The 15,306-nt window shown below is 34.2% G+C and overlaps 1 protein-coding gene across 1 annotated transcript; it reads right to left on the bottom strand.

Annotated features, from left to right (window-relative positions):
* Window positions 1-8,004: 8,004 nt before the first annotated feature.
* On the bottom strand, window positions 8,005-15,268 carry LOC144448790 (uncharacterized). Its single transcript, XM_078139080.1, has 5 exons — window positions 15,152-15,268; window positions 11,919-12,040; window positions 10,393-10,520; window positions 8,627-8,751; window positions 8,005-8,202 (listed from the first exon to the last, which is right to left on the bottom strand). Exons 1-5 carry the CDS (start codon window positions 15,215-15,217, stop codon window positions 8,029-8,031), a joined length of 615 nt encoding a protein of 204 aa, XP_077995206.1. The 5' UTR covers window positions 15,218-15,268; the 3' UTR covers window positions 8,005-8,028.
* Window positions 15,269-15,306: the final 38 nt, after the last annotated feature.

The following is a 15,306-nucleotide window of genomic DNA, read 5'->3' as shown; positions in this document are numbered from 1 at the left end:
AAAATATGCCAATAATTTATTAAAACTAAAAGCTACATCAATAATATTTTCAGGAGAAGTGCGCTTTGGTATCGCAAATGCATGTATCAAATTATATTGAATTTGAAGTGTGCATTCCTGAGATATAGTCTAATTACCGAAAATCATTAATTACGTAAATTGCTCATTGATATTCACGAGATTTTTACCAAAACCTAATCAAGTCTTGCCATTACCCTACGGAATACGTCTTCAAAATTTCATTTGAATTGAGCAAGCCGTTATGGAGACAACGATGACACAGACAGACAGACAGACAGACACACAGACACACAGACTTCCACCCATAACTATATCTCTTCCTTACGGAAGAAACCAGATTTAAACTGAATGCCTCCCGTAAGGGAATCACTAATTATGCAAATAACTTATTAAACTTAAAAAAACTATGGTAACAGGCTTTGTTTTTTGGACAAGCGTGCTTTCTTAGGTTAATGTATTTAAGAGTTTATGATACTGCTTATATGCAGTCTTAAGATATAGCCTAATTACCGAAAATCATTAATTATGCAAATTATTCATTAAACTGTAAGGTACATCAACTAACTTTATAGGACATACATAATTTGTTATGGTTAATGTATGTACTGAATTATATTGGAATTGAAGTATGTATTCTTAATATATAGCCTAATTACCGAAAATCATTAATTATGCAAATTATTGATTAACACTGTACGGTGCATCAACAAACTTGATAGGACATATGTGTTTTCTTATGGTTAACGTATGTACTAAATTATGTTGAATTTGAAGTATGTATTCTTCAGATATAGCCTAATTACCAAAAATAATTAATTATGCAAATTATTCATTAACGCTGTAAGATACATCAATGAATTTTAAAGGACAAATGTATGTTGTTATGTTTAATGAATATACTAAATTATATTGAAATTGAAGTATGCAGTCTTAAGATATTGCGTAATTAGTTGATTTCATTAATATGCAAATTTTTCTAATTAAACATTAACAGATCTGGCTCAAAACCTAATCAGGTCTAGCTATTACCCTAAAGATTATATATCCCAAATTTCATTACAATTGAGCCAGTCGAATTTTAGAAAATGATGACACAGACAGACAGACAGACAGACAGACAGACAGACAGACAGACAGACACACACACACACACAGTCAGACATTCCCCTTTTAATACCTCCCGTACCCTTACGGGAGGGGTAAAAATGAAACTCTGCATCAAAATCCGTGCGCGTTGTCGTATGAAAACCCCATTTACCTTTATGTACGATTAAGTGATTATATAGCGGGTATGGAAGAAACGTACGTCACGACCCACAATTTTGTAAAGAGTTGAATGACAAATAACCCTGTTTTGAGTGACCTTTTTTTGAAAAAAACCATGATGTGATCTCAAACAGAAACATCGGATGTGCGTCACCATGAGATGTATGTCCTATAATAGCTATCGCCGTGTATACCACCATGTGCCATTTTCGATACAATATAGTAAAGAAGTTAGTGTGCTTTTCACCGATGGGGCACCATCACCATTAGCATGATCACAGAATGAAATAAATCTTATTAGTTTCCAATTTGATTAGGTAAAGGGTTCTGCTGTGTATGTATGTATGTATGTATGTATGTATGTATGTATGTATGTATGTATGTATGTATGTATGTATGTATGTATGGTGTCTCTGTTATTGTTAGCTCGGAGTTTAAATGTGTCAAATTGAACTACATGTAAAAACAATCGTGGCTTCTCTGCTATTACTTCCCCATGCTAACTTTCAAAGGTTGAACGTGCCCCGCGGCTAATTTCCATGAAAATCAACGTTTTTTTAAAAAAAATCTCTCTAATTCTCCAACCTTAGAAAAGCATAGATACGATCATTCTTCCGAAATTGACTCTGATAACTTTGCCTAGAGATATGTTGCTTGATGTTGTAATCTATGCCGTTTGTGTTTACAGTAGAAAGAACTATTAGAGTGATTTGAATTTTAATGAAACCTGTTTGGCGATATGCAGTTGTTTATAACATTATACATATACCAGCATCGCTTAATTCAAAGTTTCAGGTACGGGTTTTAATTAACCTCAGTGAAATGCATATACGCTGGATGTAAACCATAATCATTTATCTATTGAAGGGGATTGCCATGTCAATGACGGTATTTTCATAAACTTTGGTTTTGGGAGAGTCATGTCATGACTTCACATCACGTAAATTTAGCTTGATTGCCAAGAAATACCAAACTGAAACTCTGCTTCACCTTTATTGTTCATTGTGTCATGGAACTTAGCAGATATACATAAGAATTAGATACACACTGAATAGTCAATACTCATTATTATCTTTTGATAAATAGTTATGAATATTCATTGTTTATCTAATACATATGTATGTAGTTACATTCAACGACGCAACCATGAAATATTGTGAGACCAATAGAGATAAAAACGAGTTTCAATTGAGTGTTTCTTTCAAGGTAATCGCGCAAACGTTATGTGATGATGAAATAATCATCATGAAATGACTCTCCAGAACCGAATGTTTGAATGTATTTACATCTATTTCTTGAAGTGGCGTTCCTATTATAGATATACGTACTTCCAGTGATATGTATTAGTATTTTGCACTGCTTTACTTAGATCATAGACTTGCTAGATTAATACAGTGGAAAACTAGATACACATTATCGATATGAAAGCCTTCATTAGTTATGGGAATTGACTGTCAAAAAATGTTTAATTCCTCCATGCAAGATTTCATAATCTTATAACATAGTTATGTTAAATACAGTTGGTGACATTAACTTAATTCAATTTCACTTTCCATGATGGTAGCAGATTTATAATTAAAACCAAATGAAATTTAGTTCGACAAGTTGACTATTTATATTTTCAATGGATTTCAATTGGTCGTAGACTAATTATAATGCAATGACTTATACAGACATAACGTATTAGTCTATAAGCATAGGCTCCTCCAAGAAAAATAGAAAACCTAGAGAGCTTTAGTTTTCTGACTTTCACACTATCTTTTCTGGACCAACATTTATAATATAAGCAATGAATCCACAGGGATTACAAGTACAAGTTTATATAGTACAAATGCAATCACTACGCACGCAAATACCGGGGGATTTTGGATTAAAATATCTACCAACAATTAAATAAGCAAAACGTGTACACTTTCAATTTAATTTTCTATGTAGCTAATTAGATTAAAGTAACAAAATGTCTACAAAACTTGAAGATTTTACACAATATATACAGATAACTACAAAGCATACTGTTTTTTACTTTCAACGTTTTCAGCTCACTTTCGTTAACTTAGTAATTTCTGATTTCCCTTATTAGCTTGAAAATCAATCTTTGTATGTTGTTTCCTTTGTATTATTGTTATATATTTTGCAAGGTGACTACACACTCCAAAAATTAAACACTTTAAAGTGCTACGATATACTAAAATAGCTTCTTTGCCATTTAACCTTGAAGGGCGGGGTCAAGTTCAAATCCTATGCTCAAGGAGAAAGGTCGTATCTAACTAACTCGCTGACGATGCTTGTATTGGATCTTAATTTGGTTTTTATTTGGTTTCTATATCGATTTCTGAGCTTTATCTTATAGTGGATTATATAGCAAATATAGATTACTTGGTTTTGGAAACAATATAATTTACTAATGTGGACATATATTATGTTCCGATTTGTACGGCTTTAATAAAAAAATAGTTTCGTATTGGGTTGTAACTATTGTACTGAGGTCAACATTTTTCAAAATATATACACCGTTCTTTCAAGTTTACATCGATGCAAAACTATATCATCGTATATGTAACACCTTTAGACACGCACTGAGAGCAATTAGACCCACTTGAATACTATGCACTGGCTGTGATATTCAAGAAATGTTTTTTTTTGAAAACAATTACCATAAAAGTTTATATCAAGATCAAATGCGATAAGATTAATACATTTGCTCTTATACACAACATCACCTTTCGGAATTCTTGCTTATTTCTCTAAACTAGCAAATTTGAGTAAATTTTGCTTCGTTTATATATATTTTGCACATTAGATAGATTACTTAATTAGCTAGATTGTCCTACTGACAAGAGTGAGGGAAACATTATCTAATAGATTATTGATTTTCTTAATAATACTTTTAAGTTCAATTCTTATTATAGTAGATGGTTGTTTATTGTCTAGATGATGACAAGATAATGTGACTGAGTTAAATTTGAGATAAATGAAAAGTAGTTTATTCTTTATTTTTTTTTCTTAATTAGCTTTGTTTTATAAATGACGCCATCGAAAGTGTGATCTATGAACAATAATCCAAGAGAAAAAGGTTATATTTTATCAGTTAACTCTGAAGTGCAACGGTGTAATTTAATCACTTGGATCTTCACTAATTGTAGAATCCTTCAGATTAGGGTAAAAATGTAAATTTAGTAATTCTGATTCTTAGTTTGATGTTTACAACTCTATAACTGTTTCACCTAGGTGATACTACAGGGTGGGTGATCAAAAAACTTGCTTGGTCCGGAAAAGTTTATTTTTCCGCGGTCTTTACATTTGGATTGTTTGAAAAATAATGTTTATGTCTTTCATATTGGGTAGCAAGTTGTTAGATATATTCATGAATACACGTCACCTAGTTAGTAATATTCATATAATATTGTTTGAATGTTTCCTCAAAATATTCCACGATGCCTATGGGAGCATTTTCTGTTTCAATCTGGTTTTCACGTGTCTTCCGATATTAAATGATACGGTCTAATAGAACACGAACTCAATTTTGATAGCGTAAGCCTATAATTTTCAAGGATGTCATTTTCTATAGTGAAATGTTACATGACTGTATGTATATCCACATTTTACAGTTTGAGGTCATAACTGATTACTTTGACAAGCTTGTATGTTATTCTGGTTTAAAGCTACCGTGTGAAGGACATGAATGAATGATGTAGAATATGGGAACATGTTCTAAGTATTCATTCACTGTACATAATCATTTTACCCTGAATGTATACTTTGATGATCGGATATTGAGGAAGGAGGGAATGAATGGTACTTCCCAGTCAGTAACGAACTCAACTTCAAGTTGCAATAAAGGAAACTGAATTGGGATAATAATTAGCATGGAAATTATACTTTATTGTTAAAATCATTTGTGATTGGGCTTATTTCTATTGTTAATATTTCATTTTCATCTAAAAATGTACAGAAGAGACCAATTCCTCTGTGATGATAGTACATTGCCGCAATTATCCTATACAATCTCACCCTTGTCTTTCCGATACAGTCTGGTGGAACACGGCTTCCATTCTGATTATCTAAGTCTAAGATGTATACACATGTTTTTCAAGGATATAATTTTCTATAGTGAAATATTATATGATTGCCGTATTATATATTGAAAGTGATTATCCTAACTAGCTTCAACTGCGGCTTATGAAAGAAAACCCCGCAACACCTAATGCTGACAGCTGTATTATGCGTATTTTACAGTTTGGCGTGATGAATAAGTCCTTTGACAAGCATGTACGTCATTCTAGTTTAATGCTACCGTGTGAAGGACGCGAATGAATGATGTAGAAGTTGGGAACATGATCTAAAGTATTCATTCAAGTTACACAAGTCAGTTTACCCTTGATGTCTACATTAGATGAAAGGTCGCATCAAATGACATTGCAATTTCTATTGATAAAATAAATGTGTGACAAGTGATTGATACCATTTTTTAAAACTCAATTATCTTTGGTATAACTTAAAAAATCTGTTTTAAATAGCTTCTGATATAACAAGATTATGTATGTCGCCATTTTGCCACTAAATATCGCACCCGCCATTGTTCGCTTTGAGAAATTGTGACGTCACGTCATCCTATCACTGAGGGAAAAGTATTCCATGTATACAAACCAGTAAATGTTACCAGTTCCCGATCAATTTACCTGAGTTCCCCACGGGTGTGGCCATGATCAAAGTAAAACGACAGAAAACACATGAAATTGGTGTTTTAACTAAATTAAATAAAGACGGCAAGTTAGCGTCATAAATTATCTTCAATATGACAGTATAGACCAAATTTGAACTGAATGCCTTCCGTAAGGAATTTCATGATTTATGCAAGAAATTTAGCTCTATATCTGTGATTCGTCAAGTCCCAATGAAAGTTAATAGTTGTCAAAAATGTTGTTGAAATGCCCGCCACGCCTCCTATTCTGTGAATGGACACAGCAGCACAGTACAGTCGACACAGCACAGTCACAACCCCACATAAAAAACAAAACATTAACCAACTCGCACGGCAAGGCACGGCTAGCCATAGTTGTATTCAGCATGCTCAGCTTATTTTCACAACGAATAGAACAAATCAAAAATAGTCGGGGATCACGTATTGTATATGTAACACATATCATGATATCACAAATTAATTTTCATTTAAAAAAAAAAGAAGAAAAAAAGGATTTCAGATAAACGTCAATTTGATTTTATGTATTTAATATAGTATGGTAGCTTTGCTGCGGGATATTGCATCATGGGAGTCAGCAGAAATAATGTAATCAACGTTTCAACACTGAATATTAATAAGTACAAAAATGTTACACACTTCAGCTGTCATGAATATTCAGTGTGCATCCACTGAAGATATTAGTTCTGTTGATGTTTGGTAATTGATGGCACAAATGCTCGCATCATTGCGAAATCTCTCGATTTCATAAAAATGCAAATACAGTAATTGACAAAATAGGCTCGTATGCTTATCACATACTTGTGTCAGTAATTTGTCAACATGACGTCTTGTCTGTCTGCTGTCTGCCTGTGTGTGTGTATTTATGTATTTATGCATGTATGTATGTATGTATGTATGTATGTATGTATGTATGTATGTATGTATGTATGTCCGTCCGAATTTTTTACAGTTTGACGTGATAAATATGTAATTTGACTAGTTCTAGTTTAATTCTATATATATATACACAAAAAGATATAGAAATTTTCCAGCACAAGGAAAAGAAACAAAAACGAAATAAAGAAACAAAACCACAAAATCTTCTTGCCATATAAGGGCAATGCTTTTATTTGCAAAAGAATTTAGCCAAAATATCAAGTTGACATTGACATATTAAAAAGAAGATATATTTCATTTCTTTACATACAATATCGATTGAAGCTTCAAGTTGTACAGCATATAACAAAATATCACCATTTAGCATGTAATCATTAGCTGGCAACACTTGGGGGCGATTAATCTTTCAATGTAGGATAAAGCATTAAATTCTTTTAGTTCGGCTTCAGACCCCTCTCTCTCTAACTTAATTGCCTAAAATTGACAATTGTTTCAGTAGTACTTTGAATACAAAGCCAGTATGTAGTGCTCTTTTATTTACATATTCAGTGTTCATTTTAAAGGCTGACAAGAACATTAGTATAAACAAGGAAGTATTTGGACAACGTGTGGATATTCAGCTATGACGATCATCGTGGATAGCCCCCCCCCCAGGGGATAGCCTCAGAAAGTATATGTATTTACTGCATCATAAAAGTATATTGATATGCACTTAAGCAAAAACAGGAGAACACGGGTTTTCAAAATTGGTTGTAGATTTTGACTTCAGTGCGAACATGTATTTTAGCACCATGTATTTAGTATTTATATAGTGGAAATTCTTCCATGTGTCGATTCGACAACATTTTTTCTATTTGTAGTACAAAACATATTCCATTAAAAACAAAATTTGTTTTTGTCGGATGAAAACTGAAATGGTTCAAACCCCAATCCCCAAACTAAAAGAATATAGTTTTGTTTTATCCTACATTGAACTATTGATCTCGCCCCTTATGTTTCCTCTCATTTGCAAGGAAATTAATTGACCCCAGGGTGACCCCATGCATGACGTCTGATTGAGTGACATCACAGTGTTAGAGATTAATGGCGCTATTATAGTAGAGATAGGATTCTGTGTACATGACGTAAAATTCACATCTTGTTTAATGGTCACAGCAATAGCGTTAGACAGTGACATAATGCCGGAGCCCATACTTGCAGGCGTACAAAATGTGCATTATACCTGCAAACATAGCAAATACACCAGACATTTGGCCACGCTGTGTAGCTCCAGAAGTGCATGGCTTTCCATATAATACACACCCTGGATCACCGGGGTGACAAGTTGGTACTTCTCCCTATAGGGAAAATATAGAAATGTGATCTTTAATGACATCAAGATGAAACATAACCTTTTGTCAAATATATGTACCAGAGTGCATTATGGATTTTGGTAATATAAAAGCTCAACGACAACTATTTAATAATTTAGCACATTTGTAACGGAGTTTGATAAGATTCGCTAAGGGGTTCTGATTGTACATGTGTACCCAAATAGTGAAATTTACGACGCAAATAATAACCTCGTTCACGCTTGGTCCTATTTTCGAGCCCATACATGTAAAATTTAGCTTTATTATCAGACCCCTTCGTAAAATGTTCAGCATGGGGCCATTCACGTTTTTTTAGCGTCAAATGCCAAACTTTCTTTGTTGTTTCGGTTCGTTTAACAACAATCACTTTGAACCTCCTCTTTGAACTATAAGAAAAAATTATTCTCACCGCTTCTTCGTAGCCCACTAGCACTGGGTCGATAATAGAAATCCAGTCTTCCTTCGTCCACGAGACAGAAAAGTCAATGATGGACATATCATTGATAAAGAACCAAGGGGAACCGTAAACACCATCTATTTAAGTCAAAACATAAAAAAATATGAAATCGCCACACAAGAGAGATTTTTATCAGGGGAAAGATGGTGTCACACTTCAGTTAGTTGTCTTGTTTGCTTTCGTCAAGCTAAAACAATGCGAGGTAAGATTATTTTAATTACATATAGCTACCTTTCTTTTCTTGACAGCTCGAAAAATATGTCTTGTATTTAATCGTATTTATCATAAAAGTATGAAACTCTGAGTTGCAAGTTTTGACTTCTTATTTCCTTGGATTTACCTTGGATAATATATAAATGTATATATATTCATGTAAATGTTCTACTGGAGAGAACAGTGCTCGATGCAATATTAGTAGCAGAGCAGTATAGACTTAGACCACGCTGTCTCCGTCTACAGCATCGTCGCAACCCACAGCCTGTTTTACGGCAACGTTCATAACGAGCCTCACTCTGGCTTTCGAGAATGGTCTACAGTAAAGTATTGATTGATAATAGCCCGGTTACATTCCATTTGCCAAATACACAAGAACATACAGAACAACAGTCGGTGGAGTAATCAAATTGTATCTTTGAAAATGAATACCTTTGGTATGGCCAAATACACGTATGTACTACCTAACCAAAGTTTGGATATTCAGAGAGAAGTGAATGTGCCGTTTGTTATTGTAACAAGCATGCATTGCGACAAATATCATGGTGTAAGCCTACAAAAGGATATCAAAATTTATGATGTATAGGACTGGACGCATAGTACAGTGTGACAGCAACGAGTGAAATGACCTACAATGTACGTACATTAGTTCTAATGAGTTTTGCTCAACAATGTGGAATTACCGGTGGTATGTGTTAATATGACGTCACATGGAAGAATATATCCCATATCGAGTAACGTTCGTTCAACAAATGGCTTTAGATGAAACAATTACGTACCGGATGACCTTAATTGTATATGAATTCATATGACGTCATCACTTGCACAAACGCTTTTGTATCGAGCAATACACTAGGCCTTTTAGCGAAACAGGGACCGTGGGAATCTGATCAATTACAATACAAGAATACCGATTAGATGTATGTGGTTGGTATGTAAACTCATATATGCAGCTCATTTCATTAATAATAATATTTGAACTTGGTAACTCTAGATAACAATTGCGTACTTGTTCATACGCTTTCGGAAAGACCATAGGTGACCTAGGGACGTGAGGGGGCCACGACAGCGACCACCGTCTACAGAAATCCCTATCGTCATTGGAAGATCATGTGATCAGGGACTTAGTTGAGTCCGTCCGGAAGCTTATGTATATGTTCACAATATTTATCCAGTTTACTATATTACTAACCTAATAATATCAACAAACACCCCCACCCCTACACACAAACAAACAACAAACAATACAAAAAATACGAACAAAAAAGTACCGTCTAATGACATGTAGAGACATGGACACTCGATAGGTTCCCCTCTTTTCATGTCTGTCTGTCTGTCTGTCTGTCTGTCTGTCTGTCTGTCTGTCTGTCTGCCTGTGTCTGTCGGTCTGTCTGTCTGTCGGTATGACAGTGTATCTGACATAGTAGTAAAATGACAAGCACACATTTGTACGTGACAGATGATGACAGCATGACAAATAATATAAATTATTGTAAAATCATTACGTGTTATCGTCATTTTCCATTCGTGTCTACAGAGACTGCTTATTCCGTAAGTGTCATTTGCATCATTATACCGTTCGAGAAAATCAGTAGCTGCCACTCCCTGCCCTTCAGCCAATTCAGCTAACACCCTGTATTTAGGAAAGAAATAGATGAACAATAATTTTAAAATTTCATTCTCAGAAGTTAAGCTTATTCTCTTAATACAACAACAACAACAACAACAACAACAACAACAACAACAACAACAACAACAACAATTTCCTTTCATAATCTCCAACTAATTGTCTGCAATCAGAACCTGATATGAATCGAAGATGCTCTCTCAATCTCGGATATTTTGTGTAAAAGAGAGAAAATCATTTAACCATATTATGATTTGACGGTTGCTATGGTTATAAGCACACGATTAGAAATCTATCACTATTAAAGGGCTTCACTCATTTAGTATACACTTCATGAAATCAAATGATTCTTTTAATAGTTATAATGAAAGATATCTAATGAGCCCAATATTTATGCAAATTAGTCTAGATAATATGCAAAAGCTCCATACCAGACCAGCAGTACCAGCAGTGTTTGATATAATATTTAGGAACATACTTAATCATAATGCAAATAATGCAAATTAAAACACCCAAACTGAGAATTGAATTCTTTCTAGACGTAACCACATTTCATTCAAAGCCTTTGTTTTCAAGATAAGGATGACATTGAGATAATGCTTAAATATAATATTAATATGCTAATTGATACACGTCACACACGGCATCACTAATACATAATTACTTTAAATAGTAAGATTTTCACGAAATAAGGAAACAATGTTACTAAAATGGTATGTAAATAAAATTATAAGAAGGAATTGATACTTCTTGAGAGCTAATTTCCCAAGTGAAATCTCTGTGTATTCATTTGCATAATTATTGATTTTCATAAACTACATCATTTTTCGTTGAGTAGCAGCAGAAAATTAGTACTCTGGCTTGCGGGAATGTCTTAATCCAGTTCCATAGAAACTATCCTATACCTACGGGCAGTGTGTGAAACTAACAGAAAATGCTGACTGGACCACAGGGTCAGTATTAAACACTGCTCATACTATTACCATTTTCTATACAAACACTTCTTTACTCACAAATCTTTTGTTGTTGTTGCAAAACAAAGCAAATGCGAGCTTTTGAAAAGTTGTTTTGCAGGTCATTAGTTCAACCACGGGGATCAATGAAAGATTTGTAGCATGAAAACAACACCAGCCAATGCATTTTCAATTCGATTCAGAGTATTATTATAGTCTCAGTGAAACGATACTAAAGAGTAATACTGTACACATAATCACGGAACGAAAGAAGTGTACAGTTCAAGCATACATAACTTCAAAAAACCCACAAAAAACAAGCACAACCTCTACTATCAAAGGGGCCAGTACATGATATATGGAGGATAAGGTATTGCTGGATTACCCATAGCCTATGGGAACACTTTCAATTCATGTCTTGTGTATAATTCTATGAGAGTCAGGTACTTACTCAATCATGTCGGCATCACTAACGTTACGAGGAGACCTTAATAATCGATCTTGATTATCGAAAACGGACTGTATATAGTCTGCAGTCTTGGAATGCTTCAGTTGATCGACGGTCCTAGCCGCCTAGGAGGAAAATAGAAAAAAAAATAATTACAGCGTACTAATAATAATTGTGTCAAATTAAAAAAAAAACATGTCAAGTTGACTAAGGTGTTGTGAATATAGAGATTTACTTCAAGATAAATATTTGTGTTGTGAAAAAATAACTTAAATTGGCTTATTGACAAAATTAAACTTAAAAGGATTTTGGACATGGTCTGGCTTTTACCATAATCTTTCAATGTTGTTCTTCTGATACTCTGCAGCATTATTTCCATTGATACGATCAGAAAATGAGAAAGAATCGAAAGACAATTCACATAAAAGAGTGACTTGTTTAAATATTGCCGTCACTGCTTATTTTAGGCACGAGTATCCCTTTATAGTAGTGTAAACTACTTTTACGCTTTCTTCCCCCAAATTCTCTATTCCAAAAGTACCAAGAAATTGCAATCTATATAGTATTAATGGAATATTTTATATTGCGTGTGGACGGGTGTCACGTCCCGTTGACCTTGGATTGTAGAAATCTATAATGTTACGAATTATCAGGTATAATTGTGTAAGGTCATTTAAAATGAAAAAATGCCATTTATTATCTGTTGTCCTTGTGATACACATGATCAGTTGGAATATTAGCCACGCCACTACCAATTCGAGTGCGTTCTGAAAATATAACTTCTCAAAAGTTCGAAATACCATCGTCCCTTTTCTTTCCTGTAATTTGCCACAGTTGCTCTCGCGATGATAAGGCCTAACAAAAATAAAATTGTATTATGTGGTTCCGATTACGCTCAATTTTAGAATAGGTTGGGGTAGTTACATTTTTTATCTGATTTTATAATATATATTTTTTTCATATGCGATTGTCTATTTCAGGTAGTTATGTTTTCCGTTGTTTTCCATATGGTCTCTGTGTTATTGCTTTCTTCGCATCAGATGTACAGCTGTTACAGATCGGAAAACCAGTTTTTTGTTGTCTTTTTAAGTTGATGTCAGTTTCCACATCCACTAGTTCTTGCGAGACTTCACTTTTGCGATGTAATTTTATTTTTTCGAATACGTAAAGAATAGTTCAGGGTCGGCGTGAAACACTATGTGGGGTCGGGTAACCGGAACCAAACACTTTTTTAGGCCTAACGATGCATGATTTTATTTTCCGTTAGAAAGTTGAAGGACGAATAATGGACTGTTAAATCGGTATACACAAAAACGAGAGCTTGAAATACAGGACCAACGGTGAATTCTGTTGGCTTTCTGCCAGTCGTTAAATCCTTTAACATTAGAAATATTCCAAATCCTCGCTCCAACTATTCGAATAATGTAACGATTTCTTTTATAGCCTCAGACATTTGAACTTTTTTGACCTATACCGAGGGCAAGAAAATATGTAATTGGTTTGTTCGTCAAATCATAAATGGTTATCATTGGAAATCATACGCAGTATTGAAGCGACGTTATTATTTTAAATAAGCGATCTTATCACATGACGTCACACTGCACCCTGTTGCGAGTCAATTGGGAACTTGCAATCCAGACTGAGCATGCTCAGACGCAAAGGACTATGGGATTATCTGTGGTTATCATAATTTTACCTAATCTGGAGTTACTGATAAAATTAACCTCCCACAATTGTCAGTGTAACTATGAATTGATTATTTGTGGTCACAAAAAATGTATCAACACTGTTAACAATACTAATTGATTAGTATTTATTATCACATTTCCCATGCTGCAACATTCAACATGGCGGTTTTGCAAGTTCCCTATTAGTATCAGAACTAGTCAAAGTAAGAAGTCACGGGTAGCGTTGATATTTTCCTCAGTACACGAAGAAACAAATTTAAAATAAATACGTGATGAATCACAGCGACTGTATATTCTGAACACAATGAAGAAATGTCCAGTAATAATGTCGCTGATAAGAAATTAGGATTCTTTGGGGGTGCATTGTATAATATTTATAGAAGCCACATATCTTGATAACGTGAAGTAGAATTTATCAAAATAGCAATATACTGTAGTTATACATAACCTAATAAATCATCCTAAGCTAACTGGCTGTCCATAAATCGAGTCTCCTTAAAGATAAGTGAATAAGATTAAACAGTGGGCAGCAATTCAAGCCGTTTTAAGTGTTACAAGGCTAATTCTCATTTCTTTTATTTTGATATAGTTGTTAGGTTTTACTCAAGGTTGATAAACAGTTTAGTCAATTTAGTGACCAGTAGTACTTCCTATATTATGATAACAATACGTGATATTTTCGAATGCTGTGAAAAAAGCATGTTTATGGAGACAAACTGTTCACAATGTTTAAGTTACTTTGGACACAAACCTACTAGGGTATTGAATGGCAGTGAAGGCTTCCTAACAAATGATTTGTTGACGCGTTCTCGCTTTACAACATATTGTTTAATAAGACATTTTTATTGTACATCCCTACAATAAAATGAAGTTAACGGATCAGTGTGTGCAATCTGCTGAACTCTGTTTATCAACCTTGTCATATGATAAGTTGTGTTGTATTTTGCTGTGTTGTGTTGTGTTGTGTTGTGTTGTGTTGTGTTGTGTTGTGTTGTGCCAAGTTTTAAAAGACATGTTTCAATTGCATATTCTCACATTAGTATTATCATAAAGAGAAGCTCCGCCAGACAATTATTTGATTTTAGTCCTGACACCGCATATTCTCACATTAGTGTTATCTTATCAGCGGAGCCATAAGGAGTAGATAAGATTTCTATAACTCTGTCAGAAAACTGTTGATTTTAGTCCTGACACCGAGCTGGCCATAGTGTGTAAAATGTCAATCGTAACCTTTCGTTTCTATATCTGAGTTCTGAATCAGCACAAGTGGTTTTTATATGTCAAAATATGTCAACAAATTTAGGTCAAGGTGAAATGCAATGATTTGGCCTATGCTGAGTGAAGCTGTGATACTTTCATTTATTTCAAATGCGCAATGAATGAACAAAGCACGTCTTCTAAGGTCATGGCCATGACCCGGGTCATAAAAGACGATCATTTCCACCGATGATACAACTGATTTACATGTAAAGCTAAAAACTGGTCAAAACAATTTCGAGCCCTGCATTCTATAATCACCTTTAATAAATACAACAAGTCGTCACATACCTGCGCGGCTAGCCACGAGCCCTTCAAATACGGTAGCGGAAACCCATGGAAAACCAGACGAACCATGTTAGGTCCATAGTGGTCGGCGACTTCTTTTATGACAGGAAAGGACACCTTAGCATCACCGCATTGAAGACACATATACATGTCAATTT

The sequence above is a fragment of the Glandiceps talaboti genome, chromosome 18, assembly GCF_964340395.1.
Source record: "Glandiceps talaboti chromosome 18, keGlaTala1.1, whole genome shotgun sequence".
Classification (NCBI taxonomy): domain Eukaryota; kingdom Metazoa; phylum Hemichordata; class Enteropneusta; family Spengelidae; genus Glandiceps; species Glandiceps talaboti.
This window is presented reverse-complemented; position numbering and strand designations above follow the sequence as displayed.

Excerpts from the sequence above, each read along its gene's own strand:
- LOC144448790 (XM_078139080.1), bottom strand. The coding sequence starts at position 15,217 with ATGGTTCGTCTGGTTTTCCATGGGTTTCCGCTACCGTATTTGAAGGGC. Across the intron at positions 12,041-15,151 it reads GCTCGTGGCTAGCCGCGCAG|GCGGCTAGGACCGTCGATCA; the intron begins GTATGTGACGAC and ends TTTTCCTCCTAG. Across the intron at positions 8,752-10,392 it reads ATGGAAAATGACGATAACAC|ATGGTGTTTACGGTTCCCCT; the intron begins GTAATGATTTTA and ends TGACTTAAATAG.